The following is a 24,285-nucleotide window of genomic DNA, read 5'->3' on the forward strand; positions in this document are numbered from 1 at the left end:
GTGTAGTTTGTAATTCGAGGTCCTTTTTCACTAAGAAAGAAAAAGAGAAGGAGTCGTTTAAAAATATATATTTATGCTTATTAATGAAAAGTTTGGGAAATTTCATTTGGGCATAAACTGCAGCTTCAATATATAAGCAGTTCAGTGTTGTAAAATGGCATTTGTCAGTATTTTAATTGATGTAATTTGCAATCACTTTGATTGTGCATTCCTTTTTCCTCCTCTTTCCTTGTGGTTTTCAACTGTAAATAGATTTCACAAAAAGACAATTTTATATAATGAAGAGATAGCAAAGGCCAACAGAAAGGTTTGTGTAAAATAAATAAAAACAAAACTGGTACAGAATTCAAGAAAGCCCGGGATAAGCCTAGAGAATCCTTAGTGGCAAGGAAGTGAGACAAAAGCCAGAGGTTAGCTGGGGTCTATGGAACTGCATCGGGAATGAACTTAGGCAGACTACATGGGCCTAATGGTTCCTTATCTGCCATTATTTTTTCTCTGTTTCTATGTTTATAACAAACCTAAAATTTGGTAAAAATAAAGCAAATCCCAGTTAGAAATGTGACTATTGTAATCTTTCCTTAACCCTGTGAAATTCAAGTGCACTGTATCAGAATGGCCTCTCATGAATGACATTCCCTGGACACAGTGGGGCCGATGCAATAATGTTCGTGGAGAGAGGGCGCTGACTTTTTAGCGCCCGCTTTCTTAATGCACGCATGGCGCCCGCAAGGGGGGCGCCATGCAATATGTAAATTAGGGGGTCACGCTAGGAAGGAGGCGCTAGGGTCGCTTGCGCAACCTTAGCGCCTCCTTGCTAACGCGACCCACCGCGGCTGCCGGTTATGAAGATCAACGCCGGTAAACTCTGCCTCGGTTTTCATAACCTGCCTGTTGGCCATTTTCATTACTGGCAGACGGCCGGTTATGAAAACTGACGCCGAGTTTATGGGCACGGTCTTCATAACTCGGCTGTCTGCCAAGTTGTTATTATTATTGTTTTTTTACTTTAAAAAAGAAGAACAGAAAAGCAGTTTTTTCTGCTTTTCTGTACTTCTTTTCAATGCACTCGGCTATTAACGCCTGCTCCAGGCAGGTGTTAATAGCCGAACGATGACGCACATTTATTTTGCATTCGGAGTGAATGAGTAATAGACTCATTCACATGCATTTGCATGTGATGAACACTATCTCATTCACTCTGCGTTGGACGTGCGTTAAATAGGCGCTAATCCCCCTATTGCATTAGGGGATGGATTAGTGCCTATTTATTCCGGGTCAGACAGCGGGTTTTACAGTGCGCTCGGCCGCAGTGATATCCTTGGAATGCCCATTTCCCCCTTTCCCCCTCCCCAAACCCCAGCCAAACTGTTTTTTTTTAGGATGTTTCTAATATATATGCATAAGGTATTTGTATGCATTGGCTTTAAGAACTAGATTGCTGTATATACAGTATCCAATGCATATTCATATTGGATAACTTTAAATCTCAGACCAGATAAGAGAGCCTTAGGACTGGCCTGGTCTGAACATGGTTATTCTTGAGGCCAGGTACCATGTTAGTAGGTACAGTGTGAGAATCGCTTCACTTAAACTGTACATTAGTTATAGTAATGGATTTAGCTTCAGTTATCCATGTTTTGATTAAACACAAGACCATTTTGACTACCCAAAACAAAAGAAACAAGCTGCATTTTTCATTGTAAATTGAGTGAAATAAATACTTTATGCAATTTGTTTTAAATCTGACTAATTCTTCCATGGACTGTCTTCCTTGTTTTAGCATTATTTCAATGTACATTGAAGCTATGTAACTTTTTGCCAGAGAATGTGATCAAGGTGGCTAACACCATCAGCATAGCAGTGCTTTGAGAAGGTTCTCTATGAAGCTGGCCTAGTTTGGTGGTGAAGAAGAAAAAGAAAGATAACAGCAGGGTTTAAGAAGGGTTTGGAGAAGTTACTGGAAGTTATTAACTAGGAGGTCCATATTCAGAGGCATTTAGCCGGATAACTTGCTAGTTATCTGGCTAAATGAATATTTGTGCACTTATCCTGCTGAATATTAGCCAGATGTCTTTATCCAGCTAAAAGGTACCTAGTTAATTTAGGTGCATTCTGGGGATTTTATAGGTGGAGGTATATTTGCTGGATAAGTTCTCACAGGACAAGCAGGATGGTTATCCTCACAAATGGGTGACATCGAGGATGGAGCCCAACCACGGAAAACGTCTGTCAAAGTTTCAGGAACTTTGACTGGCCCCTACTGGGCATGCCCAGCACGGCACTAACCCTGCAGCCAGCAGGGGTCTCCCTTCAGTCTTCTTTTTTCCGCGCAGCAGTAGCCACGCGGTCAAAGAGCTCTAAACCACGTTCCTGACAGGAATTCTTCAATTAAAATTTTCTGAAGAAAATTTGCCCCTCAGGGGTCTCCCTTCTTCAAATTTTTTCATCCGCGGAACTTCGGTAAGTTTTTGCCGTCGTTTGGTCGACTACCGTCGAGTTTGGCCCTTGAGGCCCGTTGGCAGTCGACAGTCCCGCGGCTAAATTTTTGGCCTATGGCCATGGCGTCGGGGTTCCGTCGGTGTCCGGATTGTACCCGAACTATGTCAATCACAGACCCACATAGTCTGTGTTTTGTGCTTAGGAAGCGAGCATGATGTCCTGACTTGCACCAAATGTGCCCTAATGACACCAAAATGTCGCAAAGCCAGAATGGAAAAGATGGGACTCCTTTTCCATGCTCGTACCCCAACGCCATCGATTGCATCGACGTCATCGGAACCGGCACCGTCGAAGTCTCATCATCATCGACAACCCTCCGGTAACCGTCCGCCATCGACGACTTCACAGCCATCGACTCCTGTCCCTTCCCCTGATCATCGAGGGGATCGGAAGGAGAAACATCGCCATCGACGTCATAAGTCTCGGCCCGTCGAGGAATCGATGTCATCGACCTCCGTACCGTCCGAGCCTCCGCCAAAGAAGTCTCGACCAGAAGTGGCACCGTCCACTCCTGTCTCGCAGACACTGAGGCAACCCTCACCCCTCCGGGGTTTGGGAGCCGCGATTCCACCAGTGACGGTGGTCCCTCCGGCTCTGCCTCAGCCTCCCTCTCCCGTCGAGCCGGGTCTAGTTACCCCAGGTCTCCGGGCAGAACTGGACCGGCTGGTCCAGGAGGCCATCGACAAGGCGATGCTACGGTTCCAGACTCCTCCGGCACCGACTCCGGCACCGAGAGTGGAACCGGTCACCGATCTGATTCCAGTAGCACTGGCGCCGCTGCTTGCCCGGATGGAGGCGCTTATGAATGCCCTTCCACCGGCAATACCCGGATCACCGACAGCCTTCTAATCAGGTGGAGAAACACCGTATCGAATTCCCCCTTCGGGGATAGTTCCATCGGTGCCTTGTCGTCCCTCGCCACCGATACATTCCTCGGGGGCAATACGCACATCAGCTCCACCGAGGATTCAGATGCCGGCACCGAGTCCCTCGATGCCGACACCGGTTCCTTCGATGCCGGCACCGATACCGATGCCGACATCGATTCCATCGAGGACGTTCTCGATGCCCCCGGTGATTCCTTCAAGTTTCTCGGAGCCTCAACCGGGGCCTTCAGGTATTCAACCCGCTCATGGTCCTAAGGGTCAACAACCTGATCCTTATGACACTTGGGGTGATGATACCTCGACTGACACCGATGATTTGCCTTCACCACCCTCTCCTCCGGAGAGTAGAAAGCGTTCTCCCCCTGAGGACCTCTCTTTCATAAATTTTGTGAAGGACATGTCGGAGTTGGTCCCTTTCCAGCTTCAATCTGAACAAGATGACAGGCACCAGATGTTGGAATTGCTCCAATTCCTGGATGCCCCTAAGGTCATCACCTCTATTCAAATTCATCAGGTTTTTTTAGACCTTCTTAAAAAGAATTGGGAATCTCCTGGATCTGTTGCTCCGGTAAACAAAAAAGCTGACTCTACCTACCTTGTACAGTTAGCACCTGGCTTTCAGAAACCACAATTGGACCATCATTCTGTTGTGGTAGAATCAGCTCAAAAGAAAGCTAAACGAATAAAGCCACATTCTTCCATACCTCCTACTAAGGAAAACAAATTCCTAGATAGTATAGGTAGGAAGGTATACCAAGGAGCCATGCTGATTTCTAGGATAGCTTCTTATCAGCTGTATATGACTCAATATAATAGGGTCATCCTTAAACAAATGCAGGAGTTCTCAGATGCCTTACCAGAACAGTTCCAGCCACAGCTTCAATCCCTTCTAAATAAAGGTTTTGAAGCTGGGAAGCATGACATAAGAACAGCTTATGACATCTTTGATGCTTCCTCTAGACTTTCTGCTACGGCTGTCTCTGCTAGACGCTGGGCTTGGCTCAAGTCATCTGACCTTCGTCCGGAGGTTCAGGATAGACTCTCTGACTTGCCTTGCCTAGGGGATAACTTGTTTGGTGAGCAGATTCAGCAAATTGTTGCTGAACTAAAAGATCATCATGAGACCCTTAAACAGCTCTCATCCATTCCTCCTCACTTGCCTTCTAAACAGCCGTTTAGAAAAGACTCCAAAAAGTCTTTTTTCCGGCCTCAGAAGTATTATCCCCCACTAGCCAAGGCTAGGCCTGCGAAGTCTTACCATAAAACTCAACCTCGCCAGTCTCGTAAACAAAAGCCCGCACCAGCTCCACAACCTGGCCCTGCGGCAGGTTTTTGACTCTCATTTAGAGAGCACTTGCCAAACCCCTCTTCCAGCCATACCAGTAGGAGGTCGGCTGTGCCACTTTCTAGAAAGGTGGCGTCATATCACCACAGATCAGTGGGTGATAGCAATAATTGCACAGGGTTACCATCTCAACTTCCTGACTCTACCTTCCGACTCCCCACCCCGGCAGGCGTGGAGACTCACCGATCACTCTGTTCTTCTAGAGCAGGAAGAATCCCTTCTCCTCCAGTCAAACGCTATAGAACCTGTTCCTCTCTCACAACAAGGACTAGGGTTCTACTCCAGGTACTTCCTGATCCCAAAAAAGTCAGGGGGACTTCGTCCGATCTTGGACCTACGGGCCCTCAACAAGTACCTTCACAAGGAGAAGTTCAAGATGGTAACTCTGGGCTCGCTTCTCCCTCTGCTGCAAAGAGGGGATTGGCTATGCTCTCTAGACCTCAAAGACGCATATACCCACATTGCGATCACGCAATCTCATCGTAAATATCTGCATTTTCTAGTAGGCCGAAATCACTACCAATATCGAGTGCTACCTTTCGGCCTGGCATCCGCACCACGAGTTTTCACCAAATGCCTCGTGGTAGTGGCAGCTTTTCTGAGGAAGGCAGGTGTCCACGTCTACCCCTACCTGGATGATTGGTTAATCAGGGCCCCAACCCAGCAGATATCTCGGTCCTCCCTGACCCTAACAATTCAAACTCTGCTTTCTCTAGGGTTTCTTGTCAATTACGACAAATCCTACTTAATCCCATCTCAGACCTTATCCTTCATTGGGGCAGACTTGGACACCTTACAAGCAAAAGTCTTCCTTCCTCATCCACGGGTTCAAACCCTTGTGTCCCTAGCTCGCCAGCTGCAGTCTCAACCCACAGCTACAGCTCGCCAATTTCTCATTCTACTGGGACACATGGCCTCCTCAGTTTATGTTACTCCCATGGCCCGTCTAGCCATGAGAATCACGCAATGGACTCTGAGACTCCAATGGACACAAGCTGTTCAGCCTCTGTCCTCCATTGTTCGCATCACCGATGCACTCCGTCTGTCTCTTGCCTGGTGGACAAATCAATCCAACCTCCTACAGGGCTTGCCTTTTCTTCCACCAGATCCCCAGGTAATCCTCACCACCGACGCTTCCAACATCGGTTGGGGAGCCCATGTAAACAATTTACAAACTCAAGGGTTCTGGTCACCAGAGGAAGCCAAACACCAGATAAATTTCCTGGAACTGAGAGCAATCCAATATGCTCTCAGGACCTTTCAAGATTGCCTATCAAACCACACAATCTTAATTCAGACGGATAACCAGGTGGCCATGTGGTACATAAACAAGCAGGGAGGCACAGGCTCCTTCCTTCTGTGTCAGGAAGCTGCGCAGATTTGGGCAGAAGCCCTCTCCCACTCCATGTACCTCAGAGCCACCTACTTGCCGGGAGCAGACAATGTACTGGCAGACCAGCTGAGCCGTGTCTTCCAACCACACGAGTGGTCACTCGACCCCTTGGTAGCGACCTCTCTCTTTCACAAATGGGGTTATCCCCATATAGACCTCTTTGCGTCCCCTCAGAACCACAAAGTAGACAATTACTGCTCTCTCTTTCGGAGCCAGCACTCTCGGCCGAGGGATGCATTCTCCCTCACGTGGACAACCGGTCTGCTTTATGCATTCCCTCCACTTCCTCTTCTGTCGAAGACTCTCATGAAGCTACGTCAGGACAGGGGAACTATGATCCTGATAGCACCGCACTGGCCACGCCAAGTGTGGTTTCCCATACTCCAGGATCTCTCCATCCGCAGACACATTCCTCTGGGAAAGGATCCGCATCTGATCACTCAAAACGATGGATGCCTTCTCCATCCCAACCTCCAAGCCTTGTCCCTGACGGCATGGATGTTGAAAGGTTAGTCCTTCAGCCCTTTAACCTTTCAGATTCAGTTTCTCGTGTCCTGATCGCTTCACGAAAGCCTTCCACAAGGAAATCTTATTCATACAAATGGAAAAGGTATACATCATGGTGCACTTCTCAGTCACTTGATCCCATTTCCTGTCCAATTTCTAAATTCTTGGACTATCTCTGGCATCTATCAGAATCAGGTCTAAAGACCTCTTCCATTAGAATGCATGTTAGTGCGGTAGCCGCCTTCCACAAAGGCATTGTGGGTGTCCCTATTTCAGTACAACCCCTTGTTACACGTTTTCTTAAAGGCTTGCTCCATCTGAAGCCACCTTTACGTCCTCCGGCCCCATCTTGGGACCTTAATATGGTTCTTGGTCGCCTTATGAAACCACCTTTCGAACCTCTTCACTCCTGTGACCTGAAATATCTCACATGGAAAGTGTTATTCCTTTTGGCTATCACTTCGGCTCGCAGGGTTAGTGAACTACAGGCCTTAGTCACCTATCCGCCTTACACTAAACTCCTGCAGGACCGGGCAGTACTCCACACTCACCCTAAGTTTTTGCCTAAGGTAGTTTCGGAGTTTCACATCAATCAATCCATCATACTACCTATCTTCTTTCCCAGGCCCCACTCCAACTCCGGGGAACAGACTCTGCATACCCTTGACTGTAAATGAGCTCTAGCTTTCTATCTAGACCGTACAGTTGCCCACAGGAAGAGCACTCAATTATTCGTCTCTTTCCATCCTAACAAGTTAGGGCAACCTGTGGGTAAGCAGGCTCTTTCCTCCTGGTTGGCAGATTGCATCTCCTTCCGCTATCAGCAAGCTGGCATTCCTTTCCAAGACCGTGTCAAAGCACACACTGTTAGGGCCATGGCGACTTCAGTAGCACACCTTCGATCGGTGCCACTTCCTGACATCTGCAAGGCTGCAACCTGGAGTTCCCTCCATACATTTGCAGCCCACTATTGTTTGGACAAAGCTGGAAGACAGGATTCCATCTTCGGCCAATCTGTCTTGCGTAACCTTTTTCCAACATGAGGTACCAACACCCTTCCACCTTCCCGGTAGGGTGCGGATGCCCTCTCCCAAATTCCACCCCAGTTGTTGTGCCTGTTGCACGCCGTTGGGTACATTTGGTGCATGTTAGGACATCCTCAACTCGGTACTCACCCATTTGTGAAGACAACCATCCTGCTTGTCCTGTGAGAAAGCAAATGTTGCTTACCTGATGTAACAGGTGTTCTCACAGGACAGCAGGATGTTAGTCCTCACGAAACCCGCCCGCCACCCTGCGGTGTTGGGTTCGTTTTTATTTTATTTTTCGGCACTGCCTGTAGCTTTGAAACAAGACTGAAGGGAGACCCCTGCTGGCTGCAGGGTTAGTGCCGTGCTGGGCATGCCCAGTAGGGGCCAGTCAAAGTTCCTGAAACTTTGACAGAAGTTTTCCGTGGTTGGGCTCCATCCTCGATGTCACCCATTTGTGAGGACTAACATCCTGCTGTCCTGTGAGAACACCTGTTACATCAGGTAAGCAACATTTGCTTTATCCAGCTATCTCTGATATTCAGTTAGTTGGATAAGTTATCTGGCTAACTCTGGTTGTGCTGTCTAAAGTTAGCCGGATAAAGTTATCTAGCTAATTTTAAGATAGTTGACTATATTCAATAGTGTGCCTGCACTATTGAATATACCTCTAAAGTTAACCAGATAAGTTTATCTGACTAGTTTGCTATCCGGACAGTGATTGATTATGTACTCCTACATGACTTTGGGAAACCCACCACTTACCCTTGGGGATAAGCAATAAAAAATTGGATCTACTCTTTGCTATTGGCCGCTGTTGGAGATAGGATGCTGGGCTCGATGGACCTTTGGTATGACCCAGCATGACACCACTAATGTTTCAGTTAATTTGCCTTGTATAGCTTTGATCTGTGTGTGATTATAGCTTGGTGATGGTGTTTTTCTCAATATGTATTCTATTATGCTTTTTATTTATATGTATATTTTGTGTTATGACTTTTATTTATATGTATTTTTATTGGACACCACTTTGAGCTGTTACTAGAGAGTGCCCTTCTGTAGACCGTTGTGATGGTTATCTAACTTAATGACGGTATAGAAAAGTTTTTAAATAAAATAAAAATAAGATTTCTAAATGAATAAGGAAATGAGTAACTTTGCAAAAGTTAAGATTTGCTTTCCCTATTTGTTTCATACCTATGGAAGTCCCAGAGTTTTTATTGTGAAAGTTTCTTGTATTTTTTTTTTTCAGATAGCACATGCAGAAAATGTAATACAAATGGTGCTCCTTCTGACTCATAGAATAGCTGTCCTTCCAGTCATATCTGAGATCTATGTGGCTTTTATTATATGGAATGTAATAACTGTGCTTTCTTGCTGTATCTTTTTAGTTGGGGATGAGGGACAGAAAGTGAGGAAGAGCAAGCAAGAGGCTTTTCCAACCCTAGAGACTGTGTTCATCAAACTCCAACAACTGTCCTACTTTGATCAGCATCAAGTGACTTCTCAGGTATTTTCATTGTTGATATTATTTACAACACCAACTAGAATGAAAGCGACTTTGGCATTCAGAAATGATGCACTTGTCACTTGTACATTCAGGGCATGATTTTACAATTTCAACTGACTTTACAACAAATGTCATTTAACGTGTTATGCCCCGGAATTCCTGTAGAAGCATATTGAAGACAATTTTCAAAGCCATTTAACTTGGAGAAATTGGCTGTGTGAAAATTCCCTCAATCCAGCTAAAAGTAAGCGTGAGGTTCCATTGCACCTGTACTTTATTTGACTGGGGGACGTGTTTAGGGCAGGATTGGAAACGAAAGTACATAGATTGGATTTTCAAATGTTTGCATGCTGTTTTCCAATTAAAATCTAATTAAAGAGAAAGCAGATGCAAATTATATTCTATTTTTATGTAGCATGTTTATCTTATTTTTTCTATACTAGGAAATCATTGTAACTGTGCAGTGGAGTGGAATAGCAGCCTAGTGTTTGGAACAGCAGACTGGAAACCAGAGGAGTCTGGGTTCAAATCCTGCTAATCCTCCTTTTGATTGTGGGCAGGTTACTTCACCCTTTATTACCTTGATTACAAATTTAGAGGCTCAATTACTAAGCAGGGTATTTTCCACAATAATAAAATACAGCCATGAAAAATACCACAGCTTATCTATCTTGCAAATTCCACGTGATGGTGGCCTTGTACTATGAATTAAAGGGGCCAATCTGCCCTGATTAAACTCTACCAAGTGTGACAAGACCCCTTGAGATGGCAAAAGTCCCCAAACTAAATGTTTTAAAGGTTGTTAAATTGCATCACAAACCCCCCCCCCCCAGAGGTCAGTCCCCTAGCTTAGCCCATCTTCTCCTCCTGGACTTAAGAAATTTGCCCTGGTAGTCTAATGAGAGCCGAGAGCTCCCTAGGCTCTAAACCTGGCCGCAGCCATTTTCCCAAAATGGTGCCAGCTGCCCCTGTTATGGGGCAAAAGGAAGCTGCTGGCTGGCACCATTTTGAAAAATGGCCAGTGCCAGGTCCAGAGTCTAGGAAGTGCTCCAGGCACCTACTAAACCACAAGGACAAGTTTGGTCGATCCAGAGGGGATGGGAGGGTGGATGGGCCAGACTTGAGGGAGGAGGGGAATTTTGAAAAAGGGAAAAGGTTTGGGGTGGAGCTTGTGCCACAATTTAATGGCCTATAAAGTTTATTTTGGGGACTTTGATTGCCTTGAGGGGGTGGGTTGGGGTTCTTTGCCACACTTTGGGGTGTTTGCTCTGGGCTGATCAGCCCCTTTGATTCACCTACATAGGAGTATCGGTACCTCTATTAGTTCCCTGATACTCCCAGGTAAGCTGTTAATTTATCAACATGAAATTGTTTAGTTATGAGCTATTTTGCATGCATTTGCATGCAAAGCAACTCTTTGCCATACCTGCGATATCAGGGGTGAAAAAGCACATAGCATATAAAATACCATGTGTTATTGCTGCGTTAAGATGTTTATCATATGGTAAATGCCTAATGCAGCAAAGTAAATGATCTTCTTAGATTGTAAACTCAATGGGGACAGGGAAGCACTGACAGTGCCTGAATGTAAACCACTTTGAATTGGTGACTTGTTACAGTAGGTGCAATATGTCATAATGCCTCTGTATCGCTCCATGGTGAGACCACAACTTGAATTCTGTGTACAATTCTGGTCGCCGCATCTCAAAAAAGATATAGTTGTGAAGGAGAAGGTACAGAGAAGGGCAACCAAAATGATAAAGGGGATGGAACAGCTCCCCTATAAGGAAAGACTGAAGAGGTTAGGGCTGTTCAGCTTGGAGAAGAGATGGCAGAGGGGGGATATGATAGAGGTCTTTAAGATCATGAGAGGTCTTGAATGAGTAGATGTGAATCGGTTATTTACACATTCAAATAATAGAAGGACTAGGGGGCATTCCATGAAGTTAGCAAGTAGCACATTTAAGATTAATCGAAGAAAATTCTTTTTCACTCAATGCACAATTAAGCTCTGGAATTTATTGCCAGAGAATGAGGTTAGTGCAGTTAGGGTAGCTGGGTTCAAAAAAGGTTTGGATAAGTTCTTGGAGGAGAAATCCATTAACTGCTATTAATCAAGTTTACTTAGGGACTAGCCACTGCTATTAATTGCATCAGTAGCATGGGATCTTCTTAGTGTTTGGGTAATTGCCAGGTTCTTGTGGCCTGGTTTGGCCTCTGTTGGAAACAGGTTGCTGGGCTTGATGGACCCTTGGTCGAACCCAGCATGGCAATTTCTTGTTCTTATTGTTACGCTTGGGCTCCGGTCAGGAGTCGTGAACACCACCCAGCAGGGTGGCTCCAGGTGGAGAGAGACAGGAAGCTAGAAACAGTGTCTGGTTCCAGGCTGGGTCAGGGCAGGCAGCAATTAGCAGTGTCTGGGTCCAGGCTGGGTCAGGGCAGGCGGCAAGAAGCGGTGTCTAAGTTCAGGCTGGGTCAGGGCAGGCGGCAAGAAGCAGTGTCTAAGTTCAGGCTGGGTCAGGGCAGGCGGCAAGAAGCAGTGTCTAAGTTCAGGCTGGGTCAGGGCAGGCGGCAATCAGCAGTGTCTGGGTCCAGGCTGGGTCAGGGCACAATAAGCAGGGCAAGGCAGGTCAGAAGGCCCGTAGGCCACACACACACAGACAGAAGGCCCGTAGGCCACACACCATAAGCGGGGCAAGGCAGGTCAGAAGGCCCGTAGGCCACACACACACAGAAGGCCCGTAGGCCACACACCATAAGCGGGGCAAGGCAGGTCAGAAGGCCCGTAGGCCACACACACACAGAAGGCCCGTAGGCCACACACCATAAGTGGGGCAAGGCAGGTCAGAAGGCCCGTAGGCCACACACACACAGAAGGCCCGTAGGCCACACACCATAAGCAGGGCAAGGCAGGTCAGAAGGCCCGTAGGCCACACACACACACACAGAAGGCCCGTAGGCCACACACCATAAGCAGAGCAGGCAGGTCAGAAGGCCCGTAGGCCACACATACACAGATGGCCCGTAGGCCACACACCGTAGTCAGGGCAAACAGGTCAGAAGGCCCATAGGCCACACATACACAGAAGACCCGTAGGCCAGGTAAGAAAAGCGAGGAAGAAGGCCCGAAGGCCGCGCAAGGCAAGGAAAGGCCCGAAGGCCGCGCAGGGCAAGGCAAGGAAAGGCCCGAAGGCCGCGCAGGGCAAGGCAAGGAAAGGCCCGAAGGCCGCGCAGGGCTAGAGCAGGGAGCCCAGGTGAGCTCGATGCCGAAGCCCAGAGGGAACTGTCAGGCAGGGTTATAAGGGACAGCCCAGAACATAGAGAGGAGAAGGGAGATGGACTGGGCCTGTCAGGAGATCCAGCTCTAGAGGGACCCCTGGTGGTGAGGCGGTCGCACAGCAGCCATAGCCGTAACAGTACCCCCCCCTCAAGGCCTCCCCCTCCTCCTGGATCCCATCTGTGCAGGAGGTAATCAATAACGTGAGACCACTCCGGGGGTGATGCGGCAGGTTCAACTCCTTCCCGAGGCAGTAAGGCAGTCCATAACCCCAGCTGGGGTGATAAGGCAGACACAACCCCAACCTGGGGCAGCAAAATAGTCCATAACCCCTCCTGGGACAAGGCGGCAGGGTTAGACCCCTCCTGGGGTAGCAGAGGTGGTGCAGATTTCCATAACCCCTCCTGGGATGACAAGGGGAACACAAACCCCACCTGGGGCAGAGAAATAGTCCGTAACCCTTCTTGAGGCGACAGTAGGGCCGATCCGGACCCTTCCAAGGTCGGCATCAGGACCGGTACAGACCCCTCCAAGGGCGGCAGCTGGACCAGTACAGCAGGCTCCGATAGTTGAGTAACAAAGTCAGTTGGCAGGCCCGGTTCGGACCCCTCCAGGGGTGGCAGCTGGGCCGGTACGGACCCTTCCCGGGGCGGCAGCTGGGCCGGTACGGACCCCTCCAGGGGCGGCAGCTGGGCCGGTATAGCAGGCTCAGATAGTTGAGTAACAAAGTCAGTTGGCAGGCCCGGTTCGGACCCCTCCGGGGGCAGCAGCAGGACCGGTACGGACCCCTCTGGGGGCAGCAGCAGGACTGGTACTGTTACGCTTGGGCTCCGGTCAGGAGTCGTGAACACCACCCAGCAGGGTGGCTCCAGGTGGAGAGAGACAGGAAGCTAGAAACAGTGTCTGGTTCCAGGCTGGGTCAGGGCAGGCAGCAATTAGCAGTGTCTGGGTCCAGGCTGGGTCAGGGCAGGCGGCAAGAAGCGGTGTCTAAGTTCAGGCTGGGTCAGGGCAGGCGGCAAGAAGCAGTGTCTAAGTTCAGGCTGGGTCAGGGCAGGCGGCAATCAGCAGTGTCTGGGTCCAGGCTGGGTCAGGGCACAATAAGCAGGGCAAGGCAGGTCAGAAGGCCCGTAGGCCACACACACACAGACAGAAGGCCCGTAGGCCACACACCATAAGCGGGGCAAGGCAGGTCAGAAGGCCCGTAGGCCACACACACACAGAAGGCCCGTAGGCCACACACCATAAGCGGGGCAAGGCAGGTCAGAAGGCCCGTAGGCCACACACACACAGAAGGCCCGTAGGCCACACACCATAAGTGGGGCAAGGCAGGTCAGAAGGCCCGTAGGCCACACACACACAGAAGGCCCGTAGGCCACACACCATAAGCGGGGCAAGGCAGGTCAGAAGGCCCGTAGGCCACACACACACACACAGAAGGCCCGTAGGCCACACACCATAAGCAGAGCAGGCAGGTCAGAAGGCCCGTAGGCCACACATACACAGAAGGCCCGTAGGCCACACACCATAGTCAGGGCAAGCAGGTCAGAAGGCCCATAGGCCACACATACACAGAAGGCCCGTAGGCCACACACAGTAAGCAGAGCAGGCAGGTCAGAAGGCCCGTAGGCCAGGTAAGAAAAGCGAGGAAGAAGGCCCGAAGGCCGCGCAAGGCAAGGCAAGGAAAGGCCCGAAGGCCGCGCAGGGCAAGGCAAGGAAAGGCCTGAGCAGGGAGCCCAGGTGAGCTCGATGCCGAAGCCCAGAGGGAACTGTCAGGCAGGGTTATAAGGGACAGCCCAGAACATAGAGAGGAGAAGGGAGATGGACTGGGCCTGTCAGGAGATCCAGCTCTAGAGGGACCCCTGGTGGTGAGGCGGTTGCACAGCAGCCATAGCCGTAACACTTATGCTCTTATATAAATACATTTTTTAAAAATTGCAACCTATGCGGTTTTGCATTCTTCAGTTTCATGTTCTTATGCCCCTTCCCTCCACCCAGACACATGTACTGCAATTCACAACGTTCTGTGTAATCTGCCTTGTGCCTATCCTAGGAAAATGTGGAATATCAATGGGAAATAAATATAATTCCGTGGGTCTTATGTACACTTGAACAATTTTGAAAGGAAAAATGCATGCATTCCTTTTAAAAATATGGTACAAATTCCATGGGATTTTGCATCTAATCAGGGTGCATAAAAATTACCTCATTATGTTAAATTTCAAATTTAACATTGGGCTGGATAAATTGAAAGTTTTTTCCCATTTTGTGCCTAAGGAAAAAAATAATTTTGGGGACATGTAAGCAAGAGTTAGAAATATTGCAATATCAAGATGTATTTCCTTAAATCTGGTACTATACAGTCTTTATTGGAAAGGGTTAAGTACTAGGCTGTATGGTTTCTGTGCCATGGAGACCATCGTCCTTCTGTTTGGCATGGTACCGATCATATGGATCATGTTACTCCATCACTGTAGTCCCTTTCACGGTCTCCAATCATCAGGACATATAGTTTGCAATTGTTTCTGTAGTCTGAACAAGCAGTTGTTCTGCTTGTTCAGACTACAGAACATTAGTTGAATTCTGAATATGCCAATGAAATTAAAATGTTTATAATTACGGATTAAATGAATGCATTTCAGTTTATAGAAATCTGTCTCAAAAACATAGAAAGCTACCATACTGTGTCAGACCAAGAGTCCATCAAGCCTAGAATCCTGTTTCCAATGGTGCCCAATCCAGATTGCAAGTATCTAAACATTACATAGATCCCATGCTACTAATGCCAGTAATAGCAGTGGCTGTTCCCTAAGTCATCTTGATTATTAGCACTTTATGGACTTCTCCTCCAGGAGCTTATCCAAATCTTTGTTTAAACCCAACTACTCTAATCACATCATCTAGCAATGAATTCCAGAGTAATTGAGTGTTGAGTGAAAAAGAATTTTCTCCGATTTGTTTTAAGCGTGCTACTTGCCAACTTCATGGAATACCCCCTAGTTATTCTATTATTTGAAAGAGTAAATAACTGATTCACATTTACTTGTTCTAGTCCTCTCATGATTTTAAAGACCTCTATCATGGTAGAAGGAGGATAACCAATGGGATAGTGCCATACCAGGGTACAAACTATATCGCAATGATAGGGAGGAACACCTTGGTGGGGGGGGGGGGCAATTTATGTCCTGGATTGCATAGAGTCCAACAGGATAAGGAGCCTGCAAGAGGCTAAATGCACAATAGAATTTTTTATGAGTAGAAATCCCACATATGCTGGGGAAGAGTATAGTGATAGGAGTATCCTACATCCACCTGTCCAAATTAGTAATACAGTAATAATGGAAGATTTCAATTACCCCAATATTGACTGAGTAAATATAACATCAGAACATGCTAGAGAGATAAAGTTCCTAGATGGAATAAATAACAGCTTTATGGTGCAATTGGTTCAGGAACCGATGAGAGAGGGATCTATTTTAGATCTAATTCTTAGGTGGAGCACAGGATTTGATGGAAAAGGTGTAACGGTGGTGGACCACTTGGCAGTAATGATCATAACATAACATTTGAATTAATGACTGGAACAGGGGCAATAAGTAAATCCATGGCTCTAGCATGAAACTTTCAAAAGGGAAACTTTGATAAAATGAGAAAATAGAAAAAAACTGAAATGCGCAGCTACAAAGGTTAAGAGTGTAGAACAGGCCTGGACATTGTTAAAAAAAAAAAAAAAATTACAATCCTAGAAGCACAGTCCAGATGTATTCCATGCATGAAGAAAGGCCAAACAATTACTGGTGAAAGAGGCTATTTTAGCCAAAAGATCTTTCTTCAAAAATTGGAAAAAGGATCCATCTGATGCAAATAGAAAAAAGCATAAGCATTAGCAAGTTAAATGTAAAACATTTATAAGACAGGCTAAAAGAGAATTTTAAAAGAATTTGGCCATAGAGGCAAAAACATAATAAAACCTTTTTAAAATGTATGCAAAACAGCCTGTGAGGAAGTTGGTTGAACCGTTAGATGATCAAGGGGGTAAAGGGAGTACTTAGGGAAGATAAGGCCATCGTGGAAAGACTAAACAAATTCTTTGCTTCAGGGTTTACTGAGGAAGATGTTGGGGAGATACCTGTTCTGGAGACAGTTTTCAGGGTGATGATTCAGATGAACTGACCCAAATAACAGTGAACCTGGAAGATGTAGAAGGCCATATTGACAAACTGAAGAGTAGCAAATCACCTGGACCAGATGGTATACACTCCAGGCCTGTTCAGATCTATTACAAGTAATTTGTAACCTATAAAATCATCCAGATATTTAAAAAGGGATCCAGAGGTGATCGGGAAGCTATAGACCAGCGAGCCTGGAAAAATCATGGAAATTATTTTAAAGAATAAAATCACAGAACATATAGACAGTCATGATTTAATGGACTCAGCCAGCATGGATGTACTCAAGAGAAGTTTTGCCTCACAAATCTGCAACAATTTTTTGGAGGGGTGAATAAGCATGTGGATAAAGGTGAACCGGAACATATAGGGGCGGATTTTAAAAGGCCCGCGCGTGCCGGCGCGCGTAAGTCCCGGGGCTTTCGAAAAGGGGCAAGAGGGGGCGTGTCCGGGGCGTTCCCAAAACGACGCGGCATTTCGGGGGCGTGCCGCGGCGTTTCGGGGGCGGGCCCGGGGGCGTTGCGCCAGCCCGGGGGCGTGGTCGAGGCCTCCGGACTAGCCCCCGGGACCGGAGGACGGAGCGGGGCTGCCGGCGACGCGCGCAAAGTTAGGGGGGGGTTAGATAGGGCCGGGGGGGTGGGTTAGGTAGGGGAAGGGGGGGAAGGTGGGGGGAGGGCGAAGGAAAGTTCCCTCCGAGGCAAAAAAGAAAGTAAACAAAAGCAGAAGTTTTTATATTGGTGACTGTGCACTAAAACATATCACTCCACCTTTTGTTGTCATGTTTAAAAATGTATTAGCACAATTTATTGCCAAAACAAGTGATCAAGGCTAGCTGGGTATTAATAGGGTTTGCACAGTTTTGTGGATGACAGGTCCATTAACGGTTATTAGCCAAAGTCTTGAGGATATTGTCACCTTCCTATATCTAAGAGTGATCCAAAAGCAATGGATCTCCCATTTTGGATCTACTGGACTGGTCACTGTTGGAGACAAGATGCTGAGCTTGCTGGACCAATAGTCTAGCCCAAAATGTCACCACTTACATTCTATTGTACTATAAACAGAAATGTGAAAAGCTGATTCTTTGAGGAACATCTTTAATTCCTGCAATGTTAAAATCTGCTTGCATTTATCTTTCCAGATTGCAGGTAATGTGCTGGAACAGATAACCAGCTTTGCCTCAGGAACGTCATACCATCTTCCCCTGGCTCACCATATTCAGCTCATCTTTGATCTCATGGAGCCTGCTCTCAACATCAATGGCCTTATTGACTTTGCTATTCAGGTAACAGAGAAGTCACGCTTGTCTTTTTTTGCCCTCAGGCAATTCAAAATGAAAACTCTCCCATGATGTCTCTACAAATAGCAAAAGAATGGCACAGGCCTGTGATAAATAACTTTTTGCAGTATTCATGGCACTAAACTGGGGGCATTTATAGCTATGTGATTAGATATAGTAGTGAGGAACTATCTAAAATAAACATTTGATATTGGACTACTCAAGCTAAAGTCCAATAAAATTGTACATGCTGTATAAAAGAATTATTGTGTGTCGTCTAAAAGGGGAAGACTTGGTATTGCTAGTTTATTGTAGAAGCAAATCTTGGGAAGTGTAGCACAGAACGAGAAACTGCAAGTTCAGCTACAGTAAGTAGCTGTAAAATATTTTCAGTATAAACATGAACTAATATGCAGTGTTATGTAAGTATGTTGTATCAGTGTTATATGTGGTTTGTCCTGAACAGTACCTCGTATTAACCTGTTTTCTGGATTAACAGGAATATAGCAGTATGTACTTCAGGGCCTGATTTTCAAACACATTTACATACTTAAAACTGGGTATTACACGTGTAAATGCCTTTTACCCATATAACTGGGCTTTTGAAAATTGCTACAACATGTGGCATTGAATTGTCAATAGATTTTACTCGCATTAAATGCACTAATTGTGGGTAAATGGCTTTTGATATTTGCTACCATGTATGTTATATTTATATGCATAACTCTTTTGAAAATTCACCGTGAAGCTTTGAACAAAAAAAAACAACCTAATCTAATGAAATTCAAACTCATGCACAAGAGCAAATCTTTGCATGGCAGATCAAAATATCAGCCTCACTGGCTTGAATGTTTGCTGTGAGAAAACAGTGGCCCAGTATAGATGGTTCCAGGGTTTTGGCTCAGAAATTTTGCAACATAGAAGCCATAGATTTCAGAGAGAGCTGTGAGGCTGAAAGTGAAATTGGGTAGATTAGTTTACTGAACAGAACAGCAGTTATTGTTTTTGGGTACTTTATGTGCCTGGAAAACGTTTTCAGCTAGAGTAAAAATTATTTTTTTAAGTCACTGCAAACCTAATCATTAGGCGATATGACATGATATAGACTTTGCTCTATATTGCATTATTAAAACTAGCAGGACTCATTTTTTTTTCTGCTGCTTTTTAAAAAATGAAATACTTGTGTGTGTGTGTGTGTGTGTGTGTATTATTTATTTAGTGGGCAATGGAACTGAATTACTAGTTTATTTTGAATCTGACACTCCTAATGAAGTAGAGTCCAGCATTTAAAAAGTACACTGAATGTTCAGACTGCCTTCTACCACAAAATGTGCTCACTGATATTTTTATCACAAAGTACTTCCTTCTGTTGTGCAGCACAGTATCTAGACACCAGCACTTTCCTAGGATGAAGTTACTTTTTAAGTATTTTACACTTTGTTATACTACATCTTCTCCCCTGCCCCTCTTTTTTTTTTCTGGCGTATCTAATCATTAAAACATATTAGTCTGTAGTTCTGAGGCTATGGACTCCTCCTTTTGTAACAATTATTGTCTGACTATTGTAACTTGTACCAGGCCAGTAAAGACCAGAACCCCTGAGGAGTTATAGAGTTGGAGGCAGATAGATTCCCCATTGTGACAGGGAGTCAGACTGTCAAACTTATTAACAAAAGAAAAATATTGGAGAAACCAGAGACTTTCCTGGCCCTTATTAAGCAGTGGCATCCCTGAAGGCAGAGAGGCTCTCTTCTAGGGGTTTCTCCATTTGCCTGATCATATTCCTAACCAAAGACATAACACAACCACAGATAATGGATGTATCTGCCAGGGTGGTAAATCTGCACCAGTGATGATTGAAGCCAAGTGCACAGACAGTTGGAGGCGCAATCTCGAGCTAATAGTGAAGTCACACTGATGTTTATGGTGAACAGAACAGAATTTTAGTATGTTTTTGTCATTTTGTATCACACAGACTTATATTGAGTGGTGCATACAAGCTTAAAGGGCCATCCAGTGCAAACGGACAAACTGCAGGCTTTTGAGTGTGCTGGATAACAGCATGTGACACATTTGAAAACTGCTGTTAAAGGTTACACCCAGTGCTCTAGAATTAAAATATGTAGGTATTTCCTGTAATTTGAAAAATATTTTTCATATCTTTTAGCTCCTGAATGAACTGAGTGTTGTGGAGGCCGAACTACTGTTGAAGTCATCCAGCCTGGCAGGAAGTTACACAACAGGCCTGTGCTTGTGCGTTGTAGCAGTGCTACGACATTACCATGCCTGTCTAATCATAAATCCTGACCAGACAGCACAAGCGTTTGAAGGGTTTGTAGACACTGCAGTCTTCTAAACTTATGTAAAGTGTTTGCTTGTTGAACATAGAAATAACTTGCAAAATCAGATAAAAATGATTGCATGGTGACATTGCATGAAATATAAGCTTTCGCAAATTCTAGTCTCTTGGAGTAAAGGTATAATCCTATGTGTTTGATATCACAGTCTATCTTCAAGGAGAAAGTTCTGTCACAGGTGTACTAAATTGATTTTTCCCTATAAACACAATAATGGGAAAACCCCCTTAAGAGCATCTGGCACGTCGTCAACCGTGCCCTTTGCAGGACAAAGTGAGAGCACAGGACAGTTGGTACACATCATTCCCTGCACACTGTGTCACACAACGCAAATAACACCCTGGACATTAGTGTTGAAAAGGAAATTAAAATAAGGCCACAGGCTTATTAATAACTGAGCCCTGACAATTGGTCTAGCTAGTGTACCTGAGCCCTTGTATGGCATAATGTGCATGATATAGACAATGTGAAGGAGAGATCAAAATGCCCAGTCTATCCTGAGCAAACAGGGATGGGGCCCTTTTAATGAGGATGCAGGTACTGAGCCTTCTGGACAACCGCCCTGTACAAGCAGGGCCGTCTGGGCCTGTGACACGGCTGCTTTGCGAGACACCGGCTTGCTGCTAGACCATGGTTTGTCTCCCAGGTGGCTGATGACTCCAGCCATTCTGTTGGGCCTTGTATGTAATAGTGCCCCAACCGTATGTCCCTGCTTTTTTTTCCCCCACACCACAAGGCATGGATACCCTGGCCTGACAACGACAAGATACAGATAATAACACATTACAATTTATGTTGCAAAATTCCTCATTTAAACAGACCCTGAGATCTAACTAATACAAACTGTACTAACTGTTCTTAGTGTACAATGTATCTGTAAAGTGGGAGGATGGATAAATGAGCCCACTGGCAGCCTGCCTGACCCTGGAAGAAAGAGGTCAGGCTAGTCCTTGTCCTAGCCTTTATCCCTCATCACGGTTCCCCAGCTTCCCTGGAGCAAGGCCTTCAGTGGGGCCATGGACCCCCTTGGCGCAGATGGGAGAGCTGGCCCCCACCATCCCATGGGGTATTAGGGACCCCGGTGGCTGCTGGCCACATTTAAACAGCTGTGAAGGATGAGGCCTATGTGTCAGAGACCATACTATGGACACCTGCTGTCAGGAGGCTCCCTCCCACCCCGTCCCTGCATGGAGCAAGGTGAACCGTGGGCCAGTCTGTTATAGGCACCTATTTACATATGGCATTCATGCATGTGGATTGGCGCTGTGCCTGTTTAAACATGTAGCTTTGATATTTTTAATGATCAACAAGATGCATGCTATAAATCTTTTTATTTACACACCAAAAACAAATGAAACACAAATACAGTTGTGCTCATAAGTTTACATACACTGGGAGAATTTGTAAGATGGGGTAGCATTATAAGAAAACATGAGTGATCAGACAGACATATATCTGTTATCTTTAATGTATTTCAAATTAAAGATCGATTTAGCTCATTCACACAGATGTTGCACAGGAGACTACTCATTGCTGCTGCTTCGTCATGGTAACAAGTTGGAATTTTGTAGCCGAGCTGGGGCTTGCCTGAGCAAATTCTGGCATAATCTGGCAGAGTTTCTTGGTGTATTTTTAAAAAAAAGTTAGTCTCTGTTACATGTTACGTTGCTTATGGCCGTCAAAAATACGAAATGAATTTTAAAAATATAAAAAACTACTGTCCAGCAAGAAACTATATGTACGCGAGATTGTTTTAAAATTTCACAATTATTGTAACACAAAATTGGCTGTTTCTCAAAAACCTTACGTGATGTACAAATTTCGTAGTAATATCTGAGATCAGCATAAAAAAATCTATATGGAACACCAAAAAGCCTGAAGGAAACAAAAACTTTGTTTACCAGTGTATCCAAAGATTTGAAAATGCTAATCAGTACTGTTCAAACTCTGATCAAGAAGTGGAAAATTATGGTTTCTGTTAATACCAAGGTAGACCAAGAAAGATTTCAGACACAACTGCCAGGGAAATTTGTCAGGATGCAAAGAAAATCCCACAAGCAACCTCTGCTGAAATACAGGCTTCTCTGAAACAAAGTGGTGTGAGTGTTTCAGCATGCACAACAAGGAGATACTTGAACAAAAATGGGCTGCATGGTAGAGTTGCTATAAAAAAAATAAAGCCATTGCTGTAATACACCAAAGAGCACCTAGAGAAGCCTCAAAACATCTGGAACAAAATAATTTGGAGTGATGAGACCAAAATTAAACTTTATGGTCACAGCCATAAATGCTATGAAGGAGAAGTGCACCATCCCTACTGTGAAGCATGCAGATGGATCTCTTCTGTTTTGGGGGTGTAAGCTACAGCGGCATAAGGAATTTAGTCAAAATTGATTGCAGAATGAATGCAGTATCTTATCAGAAAATATTAGAGAATTTGCATTCATCAGCCAGGAAGCTGCGCATGGGGCTCACTTAGATTTCCAACATGACAATGATCTGAAACATAAGGCCAAGTTGACCCTTTAGTGGCTGAAGCAGAAGAAAGTGAAGGTTCTGGAGTGGCCATCAAGGACTCCTGACCTCAACATCATTGAGCCATTTTGGGGAGAACTCAAACATGCAGTTAATGCTAGTCAACCAAAATATTTACAGGATCTGGAGGCTTTTTGCCAAGAGGAATGGGCAGCTTTACCACATGAGAAAACAAAGCCTCATTCACAACTATCACAAAAGACTGCAAGCTGTCATTGATGCAAAAGGGGGCAATACATAATATTAAGAAATAAGAGTATGCAAAATTTTTGAACATGACCATTTATTATTTTCCTTATTGCTATGGTTTGTTTAATGTTCGTGCTATTCTGTGGTGCATAATGGTTTAACCTGAAACATTTAAAAATAGACAAAATGGAGTGCCATAAGGATCGGTGTTGGGACGTTCTGTTCAAAATCTTTGTGAGAGACATTACGGAAGGGATAGAAAGTACAGTATATCTATTTGCAGATGGTACTAAGATCTGCAACAGAGCAGACATGCTGGAAGGAGTAGAGAGAATGAGACATGATTTAAGGAAGCTTGAAAAGTGGTCGAAGATATGGCAGCTGGGATTCAATGCCAAAAAGTACAAAGATGCATCTGGGGTGCAGTAATCCAAAAGAGCTATATATGATGGGGGGGTGAAGGGCTGTTGTGCACGGATCAAGAGAGAGACCCTGGGGTGATAGTGTCTAGCAATATGAAGATGACAAAGCAATATGACAAGGCGATAGCTAAAGCCAAAAGAATGCTGGGCTGCATAGAGAGAGGAATAACCAGTAAGAAAAAGAAGGTGATAATCCCCTTGTACAGATCCTTGGTGAAGCCTCACCTGGAGTACAGTGGTCAGTTCTGGAGACTGTATCTCAAAAGGGATAGAGACAGGATGGTGGCGGTCCAGAGAAGGGTGACCAGAATGGTGGGTGATCTCCTTCAAATGACTTATGAGGAGAGGTTGAAGGACCTAAATATGTATACCCTGAAGAAGAGGAGGTGCAGGGGAGATATGATATAGACCTTCAGATATCTGAAAGGTTTTAATGATGCACAATCAACAAACCTTTTCCATTGGAAAGAAATCAGTAGAACTAGGGGTCACAAAATGAAATTCCAGGGAGATCGACTCAGAATCATGGAGAGGGTGGTGGATGACTGGAATGCCTTTCTGGAGGAGGTGGTGAAGACAAAAACATTAAAGGATTTCAAAGGGGCATGGGATAAACACTGGATCCCTAAAGGCTAGAGGAAGGGAATGAAGAAAAGAGTGCTTGGGGGTAACTTGCTGGTGTGGTGGTTACTACCCTTATCCAATAAGCCTTCATACTGTTGATGCAACTCCATCATTGCTCTCTGCTCCAACAGCAGTGGGAAAAGGGGAGTTAGATTCAGACAGCAACCAACAAGGACACTGAATTTGTACAGTCTGGAAAACAATAAGCATGGGGATAACTTGTTGATGTGGTGGTTACTACCCTTAACCAATAAACCTGATACT

The 24,285-nt window shown here is 45.4% G+C and overlaps 1 protein-coding gene across 1 annotated transcript in view; it reads left to right on the forward strand.

Moving 5' to 3' along the window:
- MED12L (mediator complex subunit 12L) overlaps positions 1-24,285 on the forward strand; it is a 764,678-nt gene that overhangs the window by 503,472 nt on the left and 236,921 nt on the right. The window contains exons 18-20 of the mRNA XM_029616044.1: positions 9,054-9,172; positions 17,757-17,900; positions 20,062-20,225. Of these exons, the coding sequence (XP_029471904.1) occupies positions 9,054-9,172; positions 17,757-17,900; positions 20,062-20,225 (427 nt within the window). The remainder of the gene's footprint in view (positions 1-9,053; positions 9,173-17,756; positions 17,901-20,061; positions 20,226-24,285) is intronic.

The sequence above is a fragment of the Rhinatrema bivittatum genome, chromosome 9, assembly GCF_901001135.1.
Source record: "Rhinatrema bivittatum chromosome 9, aRhiBiv1.1, whole genome shotgun sequence".
Classification (NCBI taxonomy): Eukaryota; Metazoa; Chordata; class Amphibia; order Gymnophiona; family Rhinatrematidae; genus Rhinatrema; species Rhinatrema bivittatum.